Source organism: Panthera onca, chromosome B3 (assembly GCF_046562875.1).
Source record: "Panthera onca isolate mPanOnc1 chromosome B3, mPanOnc1 haplotype 2, whole genome shotgun sequence".
Classification (NCBI taxonomy): Eukaryota; Metazoa; Chordata; class Mammalia; order Carnivora; family Felidae; genus Panthera; species Panthera onca.
The window spans coordinates 101,269,551-101,284,034 of NC_138344.1; the positions used below are offsets into that span (position 1 = coordinate 101,269,551).

At 38.6% G+C, this 14,484-nt stretch overlaps 1 protein-coding gene across 1 annotated transcript; it reads right to left on the minus strand.

The window, feature by feature from the left end:
• Positions 1-548: 548 nt before the first annotated feature.
• CNIH1 (cornichon family member 1) lies at positions 549-14,164 on the minus strand. Its single transcript, XM_060619879.3, has 5 exons — positions 13,951-14,164; positions 9,138-9,206; positions 5,103-5,215; positions 3,549-3,692; positions 549-1,461 (listed from the first exon to the last, which is right to left on the minus strand). The coding sequence occupies exons 1-5, from the start codon at positions 14,029-14,031 to the stop codon at positions 1,434-1,436; spliced, it is 435 nt and encodes a 144-aa protein (XP_060475862.1). The 5' UTR covers positions 14,032-14,164; the 3' UTR covers positions 549-1,433.
• Positions 14,165-14,484: the final 320 nt, after the last annotated feature.

The following is a 14,484-nucleotide window of genomic DNA, read 5'->3' on the forward strand; positions in this document are numbered from 1 at the left end:
GTGTCAAAAAGGAAAAACAAAGTTAACACTTCAAATGCCACAATTTTTTAAACTGGTTACAAAAAATGATGATGCTGTGGCATCAATGTTTATGAATCTTGTCAAGTGACAACACAGAGTAATGTGTTTAGCCATTTAAAAACATTCCTTTCTAGGGGCACCTGGGTGGCTCAGTCAGTTGAGCATCCAACTTTCACTCAGGTCACGATCTCTGTGGTTCTCGAGTTTGAGACCCAGCATCAGGGTCTGTGCTGACAGCTCGGAGCCTGGAGCCTGCTTCAGATTCTGTGTCTCCCTCTCTCTCTGTCCCCTCCCCCACTCATGCTATGTCTCTGTGTCTCAAAAAATAAATAAATGTTAAAAAAAAAATTTTAAACATTCTTTTTAGATCTGGGCACAGTATTAAAAAAAAAAAACACGCGCACACACACACAATGTAATACTCTACTAGTTTTTTTAAAAACTGACAGTAATATGTCTTTATTATGGATTAAGCAAGTGTAAGAAATAGCTATTTGTAATCTTTAAAACAATGCACTGAAAATAAGTTAATTTCAGAGTTTTATTGTATTGCACTAAAGGAACAGCAGGACGGTTATACAATGTTCTCTCTCATTCAGTTTTGAAAATCTAAAGTACTTGCAAATTCTTAAGAATACCTTTACCACCAGATTAGAACATTAAGTATAATAACCAATTTCTTAATAAGTAATGTCTTACAAATTAAAACACATTTAAAATAGCTTTAAATGCATTCTTCACAAGTAATTCAGCATATATTTTTATATCATGTTCACTTATGCTTAAGAATTAAAGCAAGTATATTACTCTGATGGAAATAATGGGAAATCTCTCACTCATGCAATATACAGGGATAATATTCAAGTTGAAGGGGAGAAAATCCCACTCTTCTTATTTTGTCAATGTGTCCATATATAATCACATACATGATAAATGAGGAAACCCATGAAGTTTCCCACAAGTCAGATATATATTTTCAGTTCATCAGAAGCACCTGATATCTACAGCTAATTTATAATTAGATGGCACTTCAATAAACCAAAATGAGCCCTACAAGTTCCTATAAACAAAAGCTTCCAATGGACTAAGGATAGTCAATAATTAATGCAATCATTCAAGGGATTATGGCTGTTCCTTAAGGAGTGCAAGTTCAAACCTGTCAACACCAGAGGTATCATTTTATATTAATTTATACGTAATTCCATTTAAATTCTTTATCCAAGTATAACATATGAAAACAGTCTTTCCACAAGCAAAAAATGTGGAAACATTTAAAAAATAAGGAGTCATTTTTTAAAGTAACTGATCAGATTCCATAGGCTACTCTTGGAAACAGGATCTTGCTGGATAGAATCCCTTCATTTGGTGGCTTTTTGCATGCACTTACTGGACCAGTTCTTCTGTGTGTTGTTCTAAGAGCTCACCAAAACATAGATCATGCTGAAAAGAAGAAAAAGCCTATTAATTCAAACGTTCCTAATTATAAAAACAAAAAGCACCAAAAAGTTGAGTCTGCTTTACACAGCCAACTAGTTTATGGTATCACACCACCACAGAAAATGAAAAGACCAATGACCAGTTCACGAGACAATCTTAATTTGCATTTATGGACTTTTGCCTAAGGTAGGACTTGGCTCAGTGCTTGTGCTGTGGTTGTCTCCTATTTTCTTTCCAATTTTAGCAAACAGAACAGCACAGCTGAAAGCTTAATAGGGGATCAGAGCTTAGAGAAGCCATCCAAACAGTGCACTGCTCTGGAGTCGTCTAATAATAGCAGTGAGCATCTCGCAAGGGCTCACTTCATGCCAGGCCCTCCACTAGGTCTTTTATGTACATGACCTCGCTGAATCCTCCAAGCAGTCCTAGGAGTTGGGTACCATTATCATCCCCATTTTACAGATGGGAATGGTGACTTAAGGAACTTTCCCATCAGAGAAAGGCTCTAGGCAACAGCAAGAGGGTTAAAAAAGAAAAGGGCTCAAGTGAGCAAAATAAAAAATAACCATTTGATTCAGACCAACTCTACCAGAGTAAGGTGGGAAAGGCATGGTTCCAAAGCATGGGTCTCTAACTGGATATACAAAGCAAAGAGTTGAGCAAACTTGACAAACAACTTAAAGCAGAAATGAAACGACATAGAGCCACCACATGCCCACAAGTGCACATCTCTGATTTTCTCATTTATTCAATCATTCATTTCTTTTCTTTCTTTCAACAAATATGTCTCAAGTACCACTATATGCCAGCACTGTTCCAGTTATTTGTTAAAGAAACTGAAAAAATGAAAACTAACAGGAAATGAAAATGACACATGGCATTTTGCTGTTTAGAACTTATTCACTATCTGTTTCATAAATGAACGTCTGTAGATGCACTAATGGATACTCATGTTCACAGGTATAACCTCTAAAAGCATAAACATATCTTTTCCATGAATTTCAGCCTAGCACTTCATTCATCATTTTCCGTAATGGAAACATAAAACGTAAAGAGAAACATGAATATAAACCTACCATCTAATACTCAGCAAGTTCTCCAGTAACAAAAAGAAGAGGGAATAAGAAAGCAGCTTAATGAATACAATTCCATCTTACATGGCCAACTTTCTTCCTGTTTTGGAAATCAGTTGGAACTGTTCTCTCTGGCTGAATATCAATAAAAGATGAGAAAGGTATACTGGTGCAGTTTAAAGAAATACAATCCCACATGTGAGAGTGCCCCTTCCCTCATTTTAATAAGCAGCCATTTTATTCCATCTCCAGTACACCTAGGGCGGTGGTGCTCACCCAGGTCTGACTGCACCCCGCAGAGGGCATCTGGCACTGTCTGGAAGCATTCTTGGTTTTGGTGACTGCAGAAGAGCAGGCGTTACTGGCATCTACTGGGTAGAGGCCAGGGATGTTGCTACACATCCCACAATGCACGGACAGCCCCCACAACAAAGATTTATCCAGTCCAAAATGTCAACAGTGCCAAGGTCAAGGACTGCTGGCCTAGAGGAATGATGCAGTCCATCATGGCTATAAAGGGAGAGGAGTCGATTGCTGCACCATCACATAGGAAAGACCTGTTTCTTTCATGCTCCCATTCAGATGAAGCAAGCCATAAAATAAAGGGCAGAGCATACAGTTTGTAAAGAATGATACAAAGTAAAACACCATGGCAAGAGACATGGTGAAGCCAAGCACAAACATTTTGGCAAACTCACACTTTTTTTTTGCAATCTTCTCAATGCCATCACTTTGCACAGACAATGAGGATTACCGTGTCTGAAAACTTAGGAAGCAGCACCCCTGACCAAACTTTCTGACTCTGACCGCACACCAGCTGGGTGTCCCGACAAGTACCAGTTTATTCATATTCAACGTGTGTGCATTTGCTGGTGTGCACTGTGCCATTAGCAGTTACCACCATTCAAGACGCTGAGTTATTCTTCAGGTGGATTTTAAGGTGTTAAGACCGTAATGCCTACAAACTTTTTAGGCAGCAAAGTGAAATCATATATTCATTTTCTTTTTTAAACTCACCCGTATAGGTAGTAAAAAAATGCTAGAAGATAAAAAGCCAATTTGCACCAGCCTTCTTTCTGACAATACGCTAAAATGTCTGCATTCATGATGGTTGTAGGGTCATAGAGTCCTGGTCCACTCATCACTGGCCTACTCATATACCTGCAATAAACACAGTCCATTAGCCACTCCAAAAAGGACGGGAAGGAGGGTTTTTCTCCTCAAATAACATTTGTTACAATGAGAGGCAGTCCACACAGGGAAGAGTGCTTTTAGTTCCAGGGTGGAGTTCTTTCCTCTTATCATCTTAATTTTAAAACAAGAGCCCCTAGGGGCGCCTGGGTGGCTCAGTCAATTAAGTATCTGACTCTCGATTTTGGCAGAGGTAATAATCTCATGGTTCATGGGATCGAGCCCTGTGTTGGGCTCTGCACTGGAACCTGCTTGAGATTCTCTCTCTCCCTCTCTCTCTGCCCCTTTACTGCTCGTGTGCGTGCACATGTGCACACTCTCTCTCTCCCCAAATAAATAAACTTTAAAATAAATAAATAAGCCCCTAAATGAGAACAGGACAGTTATTTAGGCCACATCTGGTCTGCCCTATACTTTCATAAATACAAGAAAAAGAACAATAACTATAAAAAATTAAGGGTTTTTTTTCTCTTAACTTTTTCTTTTAACGTAATTTTAGACTTACAGAAAAGAACACTTCACCAAGATATTCACATTAACCACACAGCTCTACCCTTCTCTTTTTTGTTCTAGCTCCAAATATGCATGTTTTTCTCAAAAAAAAAACTATTTCAAACTCAGTCACAGATGTGGTATCACTTTACTCCTAAACACTTTTTCAGCCTATTTCCTAAAATGAAGAGCAATGAGATTTTAACGTGCCTATTAAAGAAAAAACAAAAAACCTCTAACTCTATTATGTAGCTCTGACATACCTTAAAAGTTATAAAATATGAACATATTTTATAAACAACCAAATTTAAAATCATAAAGTAAAAATGGAGAAAGAAGTTAAACACACTGTACATTTTGATTTATATGAAATTCAAAGATGGGCAAAATTAATTCAAGTTCACAGAGATCACTGCTCTCCTTGGGAGGTGCAGGGGTAACAGGCAGGGATAGGGCTTCAGAGTTGCACACATAACTGTATCCAAATTAAACCTCACTTTTTGAAAAACACTTCTAAAGATTAACAAAGTAAGTGCCATAAAAGGTATTTAAACAGCTATTTGTTCATCTACTTGATTTTTAAAATAAATGCTAATTGGGGCGCCTGGGTGGCTCAGTCAGTTGAGCACCTGACTTCAGTTCAGGTCATGATCTCGCAGTCAGTGAGGCAGAGCCCCACGTTGAGCTCTATGCTGACAGCTCAGAGCCTGGAGCCTGCTTCTCTCTCTGCCCCTCCCCCACTCACACTCTGTCTCTTTCTCTATCCGAAATAAACTTAAAATAAATGCCAACTAATTTTCAGTTTTCATTTAGGTGACTAGCATGTAAGATAACCATAGTATAAGTAAGATATAATTAGGAAAAGTATTAGAAATATATCTGTATTACCTCCAAATATGGTATGCCAAGAGGGGCATATTGAGACCCAGCGTAAGCCATTCTGCTGCACAAAGAAACATGACACAGAAGAAAGCATGGATGAGGTACTCTGGAAGTACGAGCTGGAAGAAAAATACAAGGCAGTTATCAAAATGCCTTGGCATTAAGTCAAATGCTGTTGGAAAGCAGGTGGCAACCAAGTTCCCATAATGCAAAATCACTGTTTTCTTAGAATCAGGGATGAAAGATGCTAAGTGTTGTTTCCATATTTAAATTTTTACCAAAAGCAGAATTAGAAGCAAACTGACCAGATGATATAGCTTGCGCTAAGAAAATAAATAGAACTTAAAATTTAAAATTCAAATTCTTACAGTAACAGGTTAAATTATACAAAGTTACCACCCAGACTATTCAGTTATTTGCTAATCACTTGGAATACTTCCCACCATTCAACAATGATAAAAATATAAAAATGAGGTATCTGATCTCATGCAACATGATACAAAAAAAAAAAAATCCACAAAAACAAAAGTTCCCTTTAGAATATTTTACACACTAATGTTTTAAAGCTTTTAACAGAAACCAGGAATGCTACATATACAATATTTAGCAAACCACATCACATTACCACAAAAGTCATTTTTCAACGGAAAGCCAAAAGCCAATAATCTCAGCACAGTCATAGGGGGAAGAACACTAATATACACAGATGCAAACAATGTGCATTCTGCAATGTAGGAGGGAAAAGACAGAGTTCTGAACCATAAAATTGGAAATTTCCCTAGTTCCTGAGCTCTGATTTTACATGGCCTTCCCGTTTCCTTTAAGCCTGTTTTCCAATGAACTACTACAGGCACAGCAGACCAGTAGAAGCTCAGAACTCAAAAACAAAATAATTTGTTTGATTGTAGAGAAAAATTAATTGAAGAGAAATACTTTTTATAAAATAACCAAGAATTCATGCTTTAGTTTTAATTGCCTTTCTCATCCTAAAGATTTCAGCCTAATGACTCTTATTTAAAGTCCCAAACATTTCATTTCAAGTTTCGGCCAAGGACTTCCTATGAGTCACAAATGCAAAGCCAGTTTCTCAGATGTTCACATCGTATCAAGGTAAAATTATATGAATCCTCAACATCAGCAGATCTTTACTGAAAGGAAACCATTGCTGTAGAAACAATGCAATTGTACTACATATTCAAGCCTGCTTTCTACTACTCCCAAATCACTTTCTTCATTTCAAAACTGTAAAACAAAGTTTTTTCATGAATATTTTAAATGAAATCTCAGTAAAACCAACTAATCTATACCACTAACCAGATATTTTCTACAAACTTAATATAATAAACTCTGTATATGTATATAAACTTGTAAATAACACGAACCATTAAGCCACCATTTAATTAAGATCAAAATTAAACATCTGCAAGAAAACAAGAAAAGGTCCACAGGAAATCTTTGAAACACAAAGACTACAACCAGGACAGACCAAGAAAAAGATACACTATATTAGGAGTTCCACTAGAGCTGTTTATAATACTGGTGTAAATTACAGGATTTTTCTTTTCCTTATAATAAGTACTTCAGCTCTTTAAAGCCAAGTGATAGGTAACAATACAAATCATCCAAGTTTTCATCCTACAATTCCAAACTGAGATATGGGGAGAAAATGATTTAGAAAGCATGATCTCTACTGCTCTTAACAATAGACTTTAGTAAGAGGGATAATAAAGATAATCTGCAACTCTTCCAGTTCTAATATGAAACAATGCCACACTCCCTTCATCTCAAAAAAATCCAGACACTTTTATTACACATCTCTTACAAAAACCAGCCCACTCCAATCATTCTTTAATGGTGAAATTTCCTGGTAAGTGGCACAAAAATTATTCCATTTAGGAACCAATGTTTACACAAAAACTAGTATCCAGAAAAAAATTCCTCACACAAATATGGCTGAAATGATAATACTTAACATGCAAATAGTAACATTCTCTAGTTAAGGTTCACATTTTAACATAGAATATTTGTCTTCCCCCATACTTTGGCAGAATTGTCAAAACAAACTTTAAATAGGGAAAACTGTCAGATGCACTGCTAGCAAGCCAATTATCGGCACCCTACCCAGAATGCAACTTGTGCTGGTATAAAAACTCCCAATCTATGCCGCATCGGGGTGTCCCAAGCAAGTTATCTTTTTAAGGTGAGAATTTCCTTCCATGAAGAAGAGTCAGAAATCACACGTTATATGTAAAAATGAAATTAGTCCCTCTTAAATTTACAATAAATTAGGGAAACACCGAAGCTTGAACTTAAAAATGTGGAGGTCTGGGTTCAAATTCTGGTTCTACCTTAGCTGTTTGATCTTGTTAGTAAAGTGCTTCAACCTGGCTAAGCCTCAGCCTATCCTCCTATTCATGAGAATAACAATACACCTACCCTTTAGGACTGTCACAAGCACTGAAAGAAAAATCCCAAGTAGAGATGCTTAGCACAGAGCCTGGTGCCCAGGAAAGCCCTCATCTGATTTCAGCTATTCTCATCCTCATCATTTTTTGGTTATTTGAAGTAATGAGAAGCCAAAGAAGATAGAATATTATTAATAAACTGTCATTAATACACAAATTTTGGTTTCTTAATTTCTTGGTAACAATTCGTTTCAACAGTGGGTTAAAATATTTTACAATGATCATTGTTACTTTCCAATGAGAAAGCAGACTCATCTCCTCTTTTGTTTCCTAACAGCAGAGAAAGAGCCAGTAAGTTAACACTGTTAATTGTCCCTAAATAGTCTTACTGTAGCAGTTCTTTAAAGACAAGCTAGAAATCTATTCCATCACTCATATTTATCTAGGAAACAATGATAAAGTAGCAAACTAACTTTATAGATCTTTCCCCCAAAAAATCCTTCTAGCATGCTAGTGCCTTACAGTTTTATACAACTCAAGTCTACACAAGTTTTCATCTTCATTAAGTAACTTTTAAAGATGAATTATTGTATTATTGTATTCTTGAAGACGTACCCACTGCTTTCAAACAACCTTTCAGTTTCTGACCAGTTAGGCAAAATCACACCTACAGGCTAAAGGTGAAATCTTCCTAAATGAGGAAACTAAATGAAGTCAAAAAATATGTATAAAAACCCCTAAGCACAATGGAGCCGATCCGCATTATAACTAAATCCATCAGAGCTCAGAACTTAGTGTAAGACGAGGCTGTTTTAGAAATTGAGAGTGGATATATACCAGAAATAACTATGTAGACATTTGTACATAAATTATTATCCATAAAATTCTGGCAGCATGAGTCCAGAGCCTAAGGACAGAGCTATCCACCTAAAAAGAGTGAAAAATTAATTCCAGAATAGACATAACCAAAAAAAAAAAAAGTAGACATGCTCCTGAAGACTCCACTTCCGGGCTACCTCACAGTAAGTCACAACATAAGAATAACCTTACCATCTATTAAAGTCATTGTATGTTAACCAACTTTCAAACACTGAACCAAATAATGTAATATAGAAGTGCCTATGGCTATAACATTTCAGAAATGCATAAGCATTTAACAGCTTTCCCTACTTGACTGGGCCAGCAAGCAAACATTTGCATAAAGTAAGAAACTTCATGAAATCATAAACCTCAACAGGCATATAAATGAGCACACCGAACAGAACACTTTACAGATACAAATGCCCTAACCCTCCCCATGAAATGAATGTAGCATTAAAACATTAAACTAAAAAGCAGTACACACCTTTAATGCAATTTTGACTCTTTTAATCTTTTTGACCTTTTCAATTGTCTTTGGCCGACAATGTAAAAAGCAGATTGGAAGAATGTTAGTATGACAGCTGACAAGATCACCAGCAGATTAATAATAGTCAGAATAGTCAAGCAGGAAAAAGAATATTTTTGTAAATTCTGCCTACTCAAAAAAAGTACAACTATATCATGCTACTGAGAATATTGGCCATTTTTAAATTATATCAAGTTAAAAGCAAAAACAGGTTAAAAATCTACAGAAAAATCCTTTATTATAACTTACAGGATTCAGGGTATTACACTGGTCTATGGGATTCTTGTAATCAGTCTTCAGTTCATCAAATGCTATAATCTAAAATAAAATTAAAATAGTTAGGACCTCTCACTTTATTACAATACAGCCACAAACCTGCCCCATCATCAAATGATAATTAAATTCAGTTAATAAAACAAAAGCAAAAGTAGGGTATACTACATGTACCAATTTACAGTAAATTCACTATGTGCTAATAACCAGAATCAGATTTAAATAACTGAAAACATGTTCATATTAGTATCATTTAAATGATCTTATACTACTATTAATAAATATCTTCAATTTTCAATTTTTCAGTGCCTCTGTTCAACTTATTCTTTCTTCTTGAGATTATTTTTTCCTTCACCCACAACTATTTACAAAAACTCTTCATTATAAAAACCCTCTTCCTATGTTGGCTCCTCTCTGTAGGTTACCCTGACTCCCTTGGGCCAAAATAACTGCATGCCACTCTAATATCCACATAGCACAGGACTTTATAATGCCACCAATATGGCATTTCTCACACTGAAGTATTTATGTACAGGTCTGTGTGCCCCTCAGGGTGAAGTATTTTTCATCATTTGTGTATGCCCTGCTCTGGTCACAGAATTCAGTGGGACACCAGAGATGGGCTCACATGCTTCAGTCTGTTCCCCCATTTGTGCCCACATTTCAAAGTCCTACTTCAATTTGGAAATACAAGAAACAGCCTCAGAATAGAGGAACACCAAATGATTTTCAAACTTCGTGGCCAAAATCGCCACATACTGTCATGCAATTTCTGCAAGAGACAAAAGGCCAGGGCCAGGTGGAAGCTCAAAGCCAGCCCGTGCTCCTGTGGTCATAGGCTCTACACCAGGCTCTGCACTGAGAGCCTGTGTCCAATCAGGAGGAGGATTCTTCTCATTATTCTGCCCCAACAGGGAGCAGAACTTTGTTCTATTGTACCTAAAGGCATCATATAAGCAAAAGCAGCCCTGTTCAAGGCCACGATAAAAGTGATCAGTCTGACCTCCTTCTGTGTCATATGCATATTCCTACCACTTGCGGGTGGTTTCATTAGGGTCACCAAACTAAAAACTGAAGGGTAACCCAGGTAAGACCAGCTTCTCATGGTGTGATGAGCCAAACAGGTATAAATGCAATAGGGGAGAAAGATCTCATCCACTTATAAAATATATGGCAAGAATGTTTCTGTCTACATCTGGAGAAATGTGGCTATAACATTTAGGGTCACTTAACACATAACTTCAAAGTCAAAATGTACTGAAAAATCAAAATAAGGGCAACATACCACTCAAAATAAGAAGCCAAAAGCACCAAGTTTATGGGGGAGCTGCTTTAGCTGCTGTCACTGGTCATCTAGGGGACAGAGAACCTTTCCTTTGGTGCCCTTCCTCTGTTAGGTTAGGAATAGTATCCTCGTATGTGAGACAGTGTTAACTCAATATTACCAGTGATCAATGGAGTTCTGTATTTCTAGCTTTCACTATGCTAGTTTATTTCCCTGTTAAAGTTCTTCACTTCATAAAAAGATCTTTTTTTTAAATGTTCTAAAATTTTATAAAACTCAACAACCTGATCAAATAAAAAATTATAAGTAAAATACGAATAGAAGAAAAATAATTAAAATGTAAACTCCATGACAGCAAAAATTTTTTGCTGTATTCACTGCTATGTCCCTGGTACTAGCACATACTTAAGTGTTCAGTCAATATTTATTGAATGAAAGGCGGGGGGGGGGGGGGGGGGGGAAGGGGTGGAGAGCCCTAGCTTAAAAAAATACAGAACTCACCAAAAGGCATTTGCCTTTGCTAATAAACCCTAACACATATAAATGCTAAAAATATAAATGTACAATTAGAAGATACTAATTTCTGATTACTTATGGATATTAGTCAAATACCTGACATTTGTTGTGATACATCCCCAGTGCATCTTAATAATAAAGATCAAGATAAGGACTGTCATTGCAAATAAAATTACTTGCCTATAACAAAGATCCAATTTAACAGCAGAGTATAAAACTTATGTTTTAAAACTAACTCCTTTGGACATTTTGTTCAGGTGATTTCAAGGGATCTTTTAACGAGTGCGTTACTGCAATGAGTGCTACAAGCTGGAGTTTTCAAAACTCTTCTGAAAAGATTCTTTTTTTTTTTAATTTTTTTTTTTAACGTTTATTTATTTCTGAGACAGAGAGAGACAGAGCATGAGCAGGGGGAGGGGCAGAGAGAGAGGGAGACACAGAATCTGAAACAGGCTCCAGGCTCTGAGCTGTCAGCATAGAGTCCGATGTGGGGCTCAAACTCACAGACCATGAGATCATGACCTGAGCCGAAGTCGGACGCTTAACCGACAAAGCCACCCAGGCGCCCCTGAAAAGATTCTTAACCTAGTGGTTTTCATATCTTTTGTTACTGTGTGCCTGGACAAACACGTTCACAAAATTTCCCCCCAAGAGCAAAAACAAAACAGATATATTCCTAAAGATACCAAACTATGCAATTCAGGATACCTTCAAATTTGATGCCTGTCTTTGGAATGATTTTTGTTCAAACAAATCTATGCTCCCAACTCTACTCCCTACAGAGCATCAATCACATGAATTAGGACCAAACAGAGAGATGTAACCATCAACTCAAAAAATAACCTCCATACAACAGTTAATGTAAACAGGATTCTTTGAATTTCTAACTGAAATTTCCAAATGAGTCTTCTGATACTTAAAACTACCTAAGAAGATAAACTGAAGGTTATGTAGTTAACCTTATGTAGTTAACAAAAAATTAAACTATATATTTTGGAATTTTCAATTTGTTCCCAAAGGATGTATAATACTCTGGACTAAGAAATCCTTAAGGAAAGGCTCTCTGTACACTGTGGAGTACAAATGAAGTCTTAAAAATTTTTTTAAATTCTGTAACAGGACTTAAAATTATCTAGCTCACCCGGACATATATTCACTTCAAAGCTGAAACTAAATTACCCATTTTTTTAAAAATTCAGTTCAGGTATTCCTTAAGCTAAACACAACCTGGTTCAAAATGCAAACGTGGCCATCCACAGTTCTCTTCTCAGAATCCTTACCATCTCAAAAAACAAAGTATCCATCAAGCAGGAAGTGACTTAAATCCACATATACAAATGAAAGGGAATCACACATTTCACGTCCACCAAAGGCTTACTAAAGTGGAGCTAGTTTGCATCCGAAATTATCTTTATTTATTGTTCTTCCATCAAAGAGACTAAAACGCTCTTAATTTATCGGTTCCTACCCACAAGCATTTTGAGGGAGGAATTACTTAACAGCCTACCTAAGTAAGCATTCCCCACTATACAAGCAGTTGGGTTCTAACATAATTATTAACAGGGGCTCCTAGGTAGCTCAGTCAGTTCGGCTCAGGACATGATCTTGAGGTTGGTGAGTTTGAGCCCCGCATCAGGCTCTGTGCTGACAGCCCAGGGCCTGGAGGCTGCTTCGGATTCTGTGTCTCCCTCTCTCTCTGCCCCTGGCCTGTTTGCTTGCTCGCCCTCTCTCTCTAAAATAAACAAACATTAAAATTTTTTTAATAAAAAAAATAATTATAAACAATCACACTCTTTAGCAAAAGAGAGTAATTTGTGATATCATTCTACTTTTGAGATTTTTTTTTACAAGACACCGCTATTTAAATCACGCTTCCCCTGTATGTTCCATAAGAAATCCTTGTTATAGGGCTGATGACACAGGACTTAAAAGTTACATGAGACTGAACGTGTCCAATCATTCAAATGAAGACTAATATCCTAAAAGGTACTAAAAGGATATGACGGCAGAAGCAAATATAAGATAAATGTTTTAATGAATGCTGATTTCCAGAAGGCTGCTTCTCATTTTGTGCTAGAGAAACAAGAATCCTTCGAAATCTGTTATAGAACTGTCAGGGAAAATTCCTTGTTCCTTACAGGAAGCAGTAAAGATGTGCTTCAATCCTGCGGCATGATGTGAGTAAAAAGAAAAAAAAAAAAAATGCCCTAGGAAAATTTAAGATTTCTGAGCATTTTCAAAATCAAATTAAAACTATCTCTACTAAATCCAGCTACCCTGAAAAGAAGGCTGTCTCTTGAGAAACTCTGGCGGTCAAAGTATCATTTAGGGGAAAAGTTCGGAGATGCAGTCAACAAAGTAATCAATCCAATCTGCATCAAAGTTCACAAGGAAACAGAATCTGAAAAAAAAGAAAGTCATTCTACTCGAAAAGTACCCAACAAGTGCTGAAACCAGCAATGGAAATTCATCTAAAGTAGGCTATACTATCTCATTTGGGCCACACTCCTGCGGAAACCCGAAAAGACAGACAATGTGACTAAATAATAGTAATTTGGCAAACTTCATTCCCGCTAAGCACGCAGCATGCCTCCGTGCGCCCTTCACATCTCCCCGGGATGCGGAGACGCGGAGCCCCGGGCCCGCGGAGGGTCCGCGCCAGCGAAGCGCTGTCCCGCAGGGCCCGGCGGGACCACGGCCGCCCCACCCATCCAGGGAGGAGTAGCTGCGCGCGCGCGGCCTGTTCGGGGACACAGCGGATGCATCCACGGGGCCACCACACGCCTCGGCTCCTCCCCGACCTGCAGCCCCCGGCCTGCAGACAAGGGGCGCACGGAGCCCTGGCCGCGCCGCCTGCCCGCCTTGGCCCCAGCCCCTGGCGTGCGGACGGACCAACGGGGGCCGTCGCCGCCCGGACAGCCGCCGACCCCGGGCGTGAAGAAGCTGCGCCGCCTCTTCGCCCTCCTTCCCCCGGACCCCGCTACTCACGTGCCAGATGGCGAAGAAGATAAGCGCGGCGGTGAGCAGCAGCGCCAGCATGTAGCAGAAGGCCGCGAACGTGAACGCCATGGCCGGGAAGGAGGAGCAGGGAGCGGCGCCGGTGCCAGCGGAGAAAGGCGGCGCAGGGCCCTCTGGGTAAAACCATTCACTTCCCCCGGCCGCAGCCACGACCGCCGCCGCTACCGCCTCTGCCGCTGCCGCCGTGCCCGCCCTCCCTGCGCGCCTGCGCACCAGCCGAGGTGCGCTGGCGCCCTCTGATGGCCGAAGTCTACGATGCACTTACATTGTCCGCGCAACTGATTGATTTATTTTTTTTTCCCTCGTTTATTCTTTGAACAAATATTTATTGAATGAGTGTCTGCTATGTTCCAGGCACTGTGTTTCCCCTTTGAGATGCAAAGGGGGGAAACATACTTGCACCGAAAGAACTTAGTATAGTGCCGGAAAGGAACACTTAAATCATTACACTGTTATGACCCTGTTAAGGTAAGTCTGCGCTTGTGATGAAAGGTCAGAGAAGGG

What these genes read in the sequence shown, in the direction of transcription:
- CNIH1 (XM_060619879.3), bottom strand. Translation starts at nt 14,031, where the DNA reads ATGGCGTTCACGTTCGCGGCCTTCTGCTACATGCTGGCGCTGCTGCTC. An exon ending in AGTGTAATACCCTGAATCCT is followed by an intron (nt 5,216 to 9,137) that starts GTAAGTTATAAT and finishes TTTTTCTTCCAG; the next exon opens with CTCGTACTTCCAGAGTACCT. An exon ending in TTGGCATACCATATTTGGAG is followed by an intron (nt 3,693 to 5,102) that starts GTAATACAGATA and finishes TGTTTATTGCAG; the next exon opens with GTATATGAGTAGGCCAGTGA.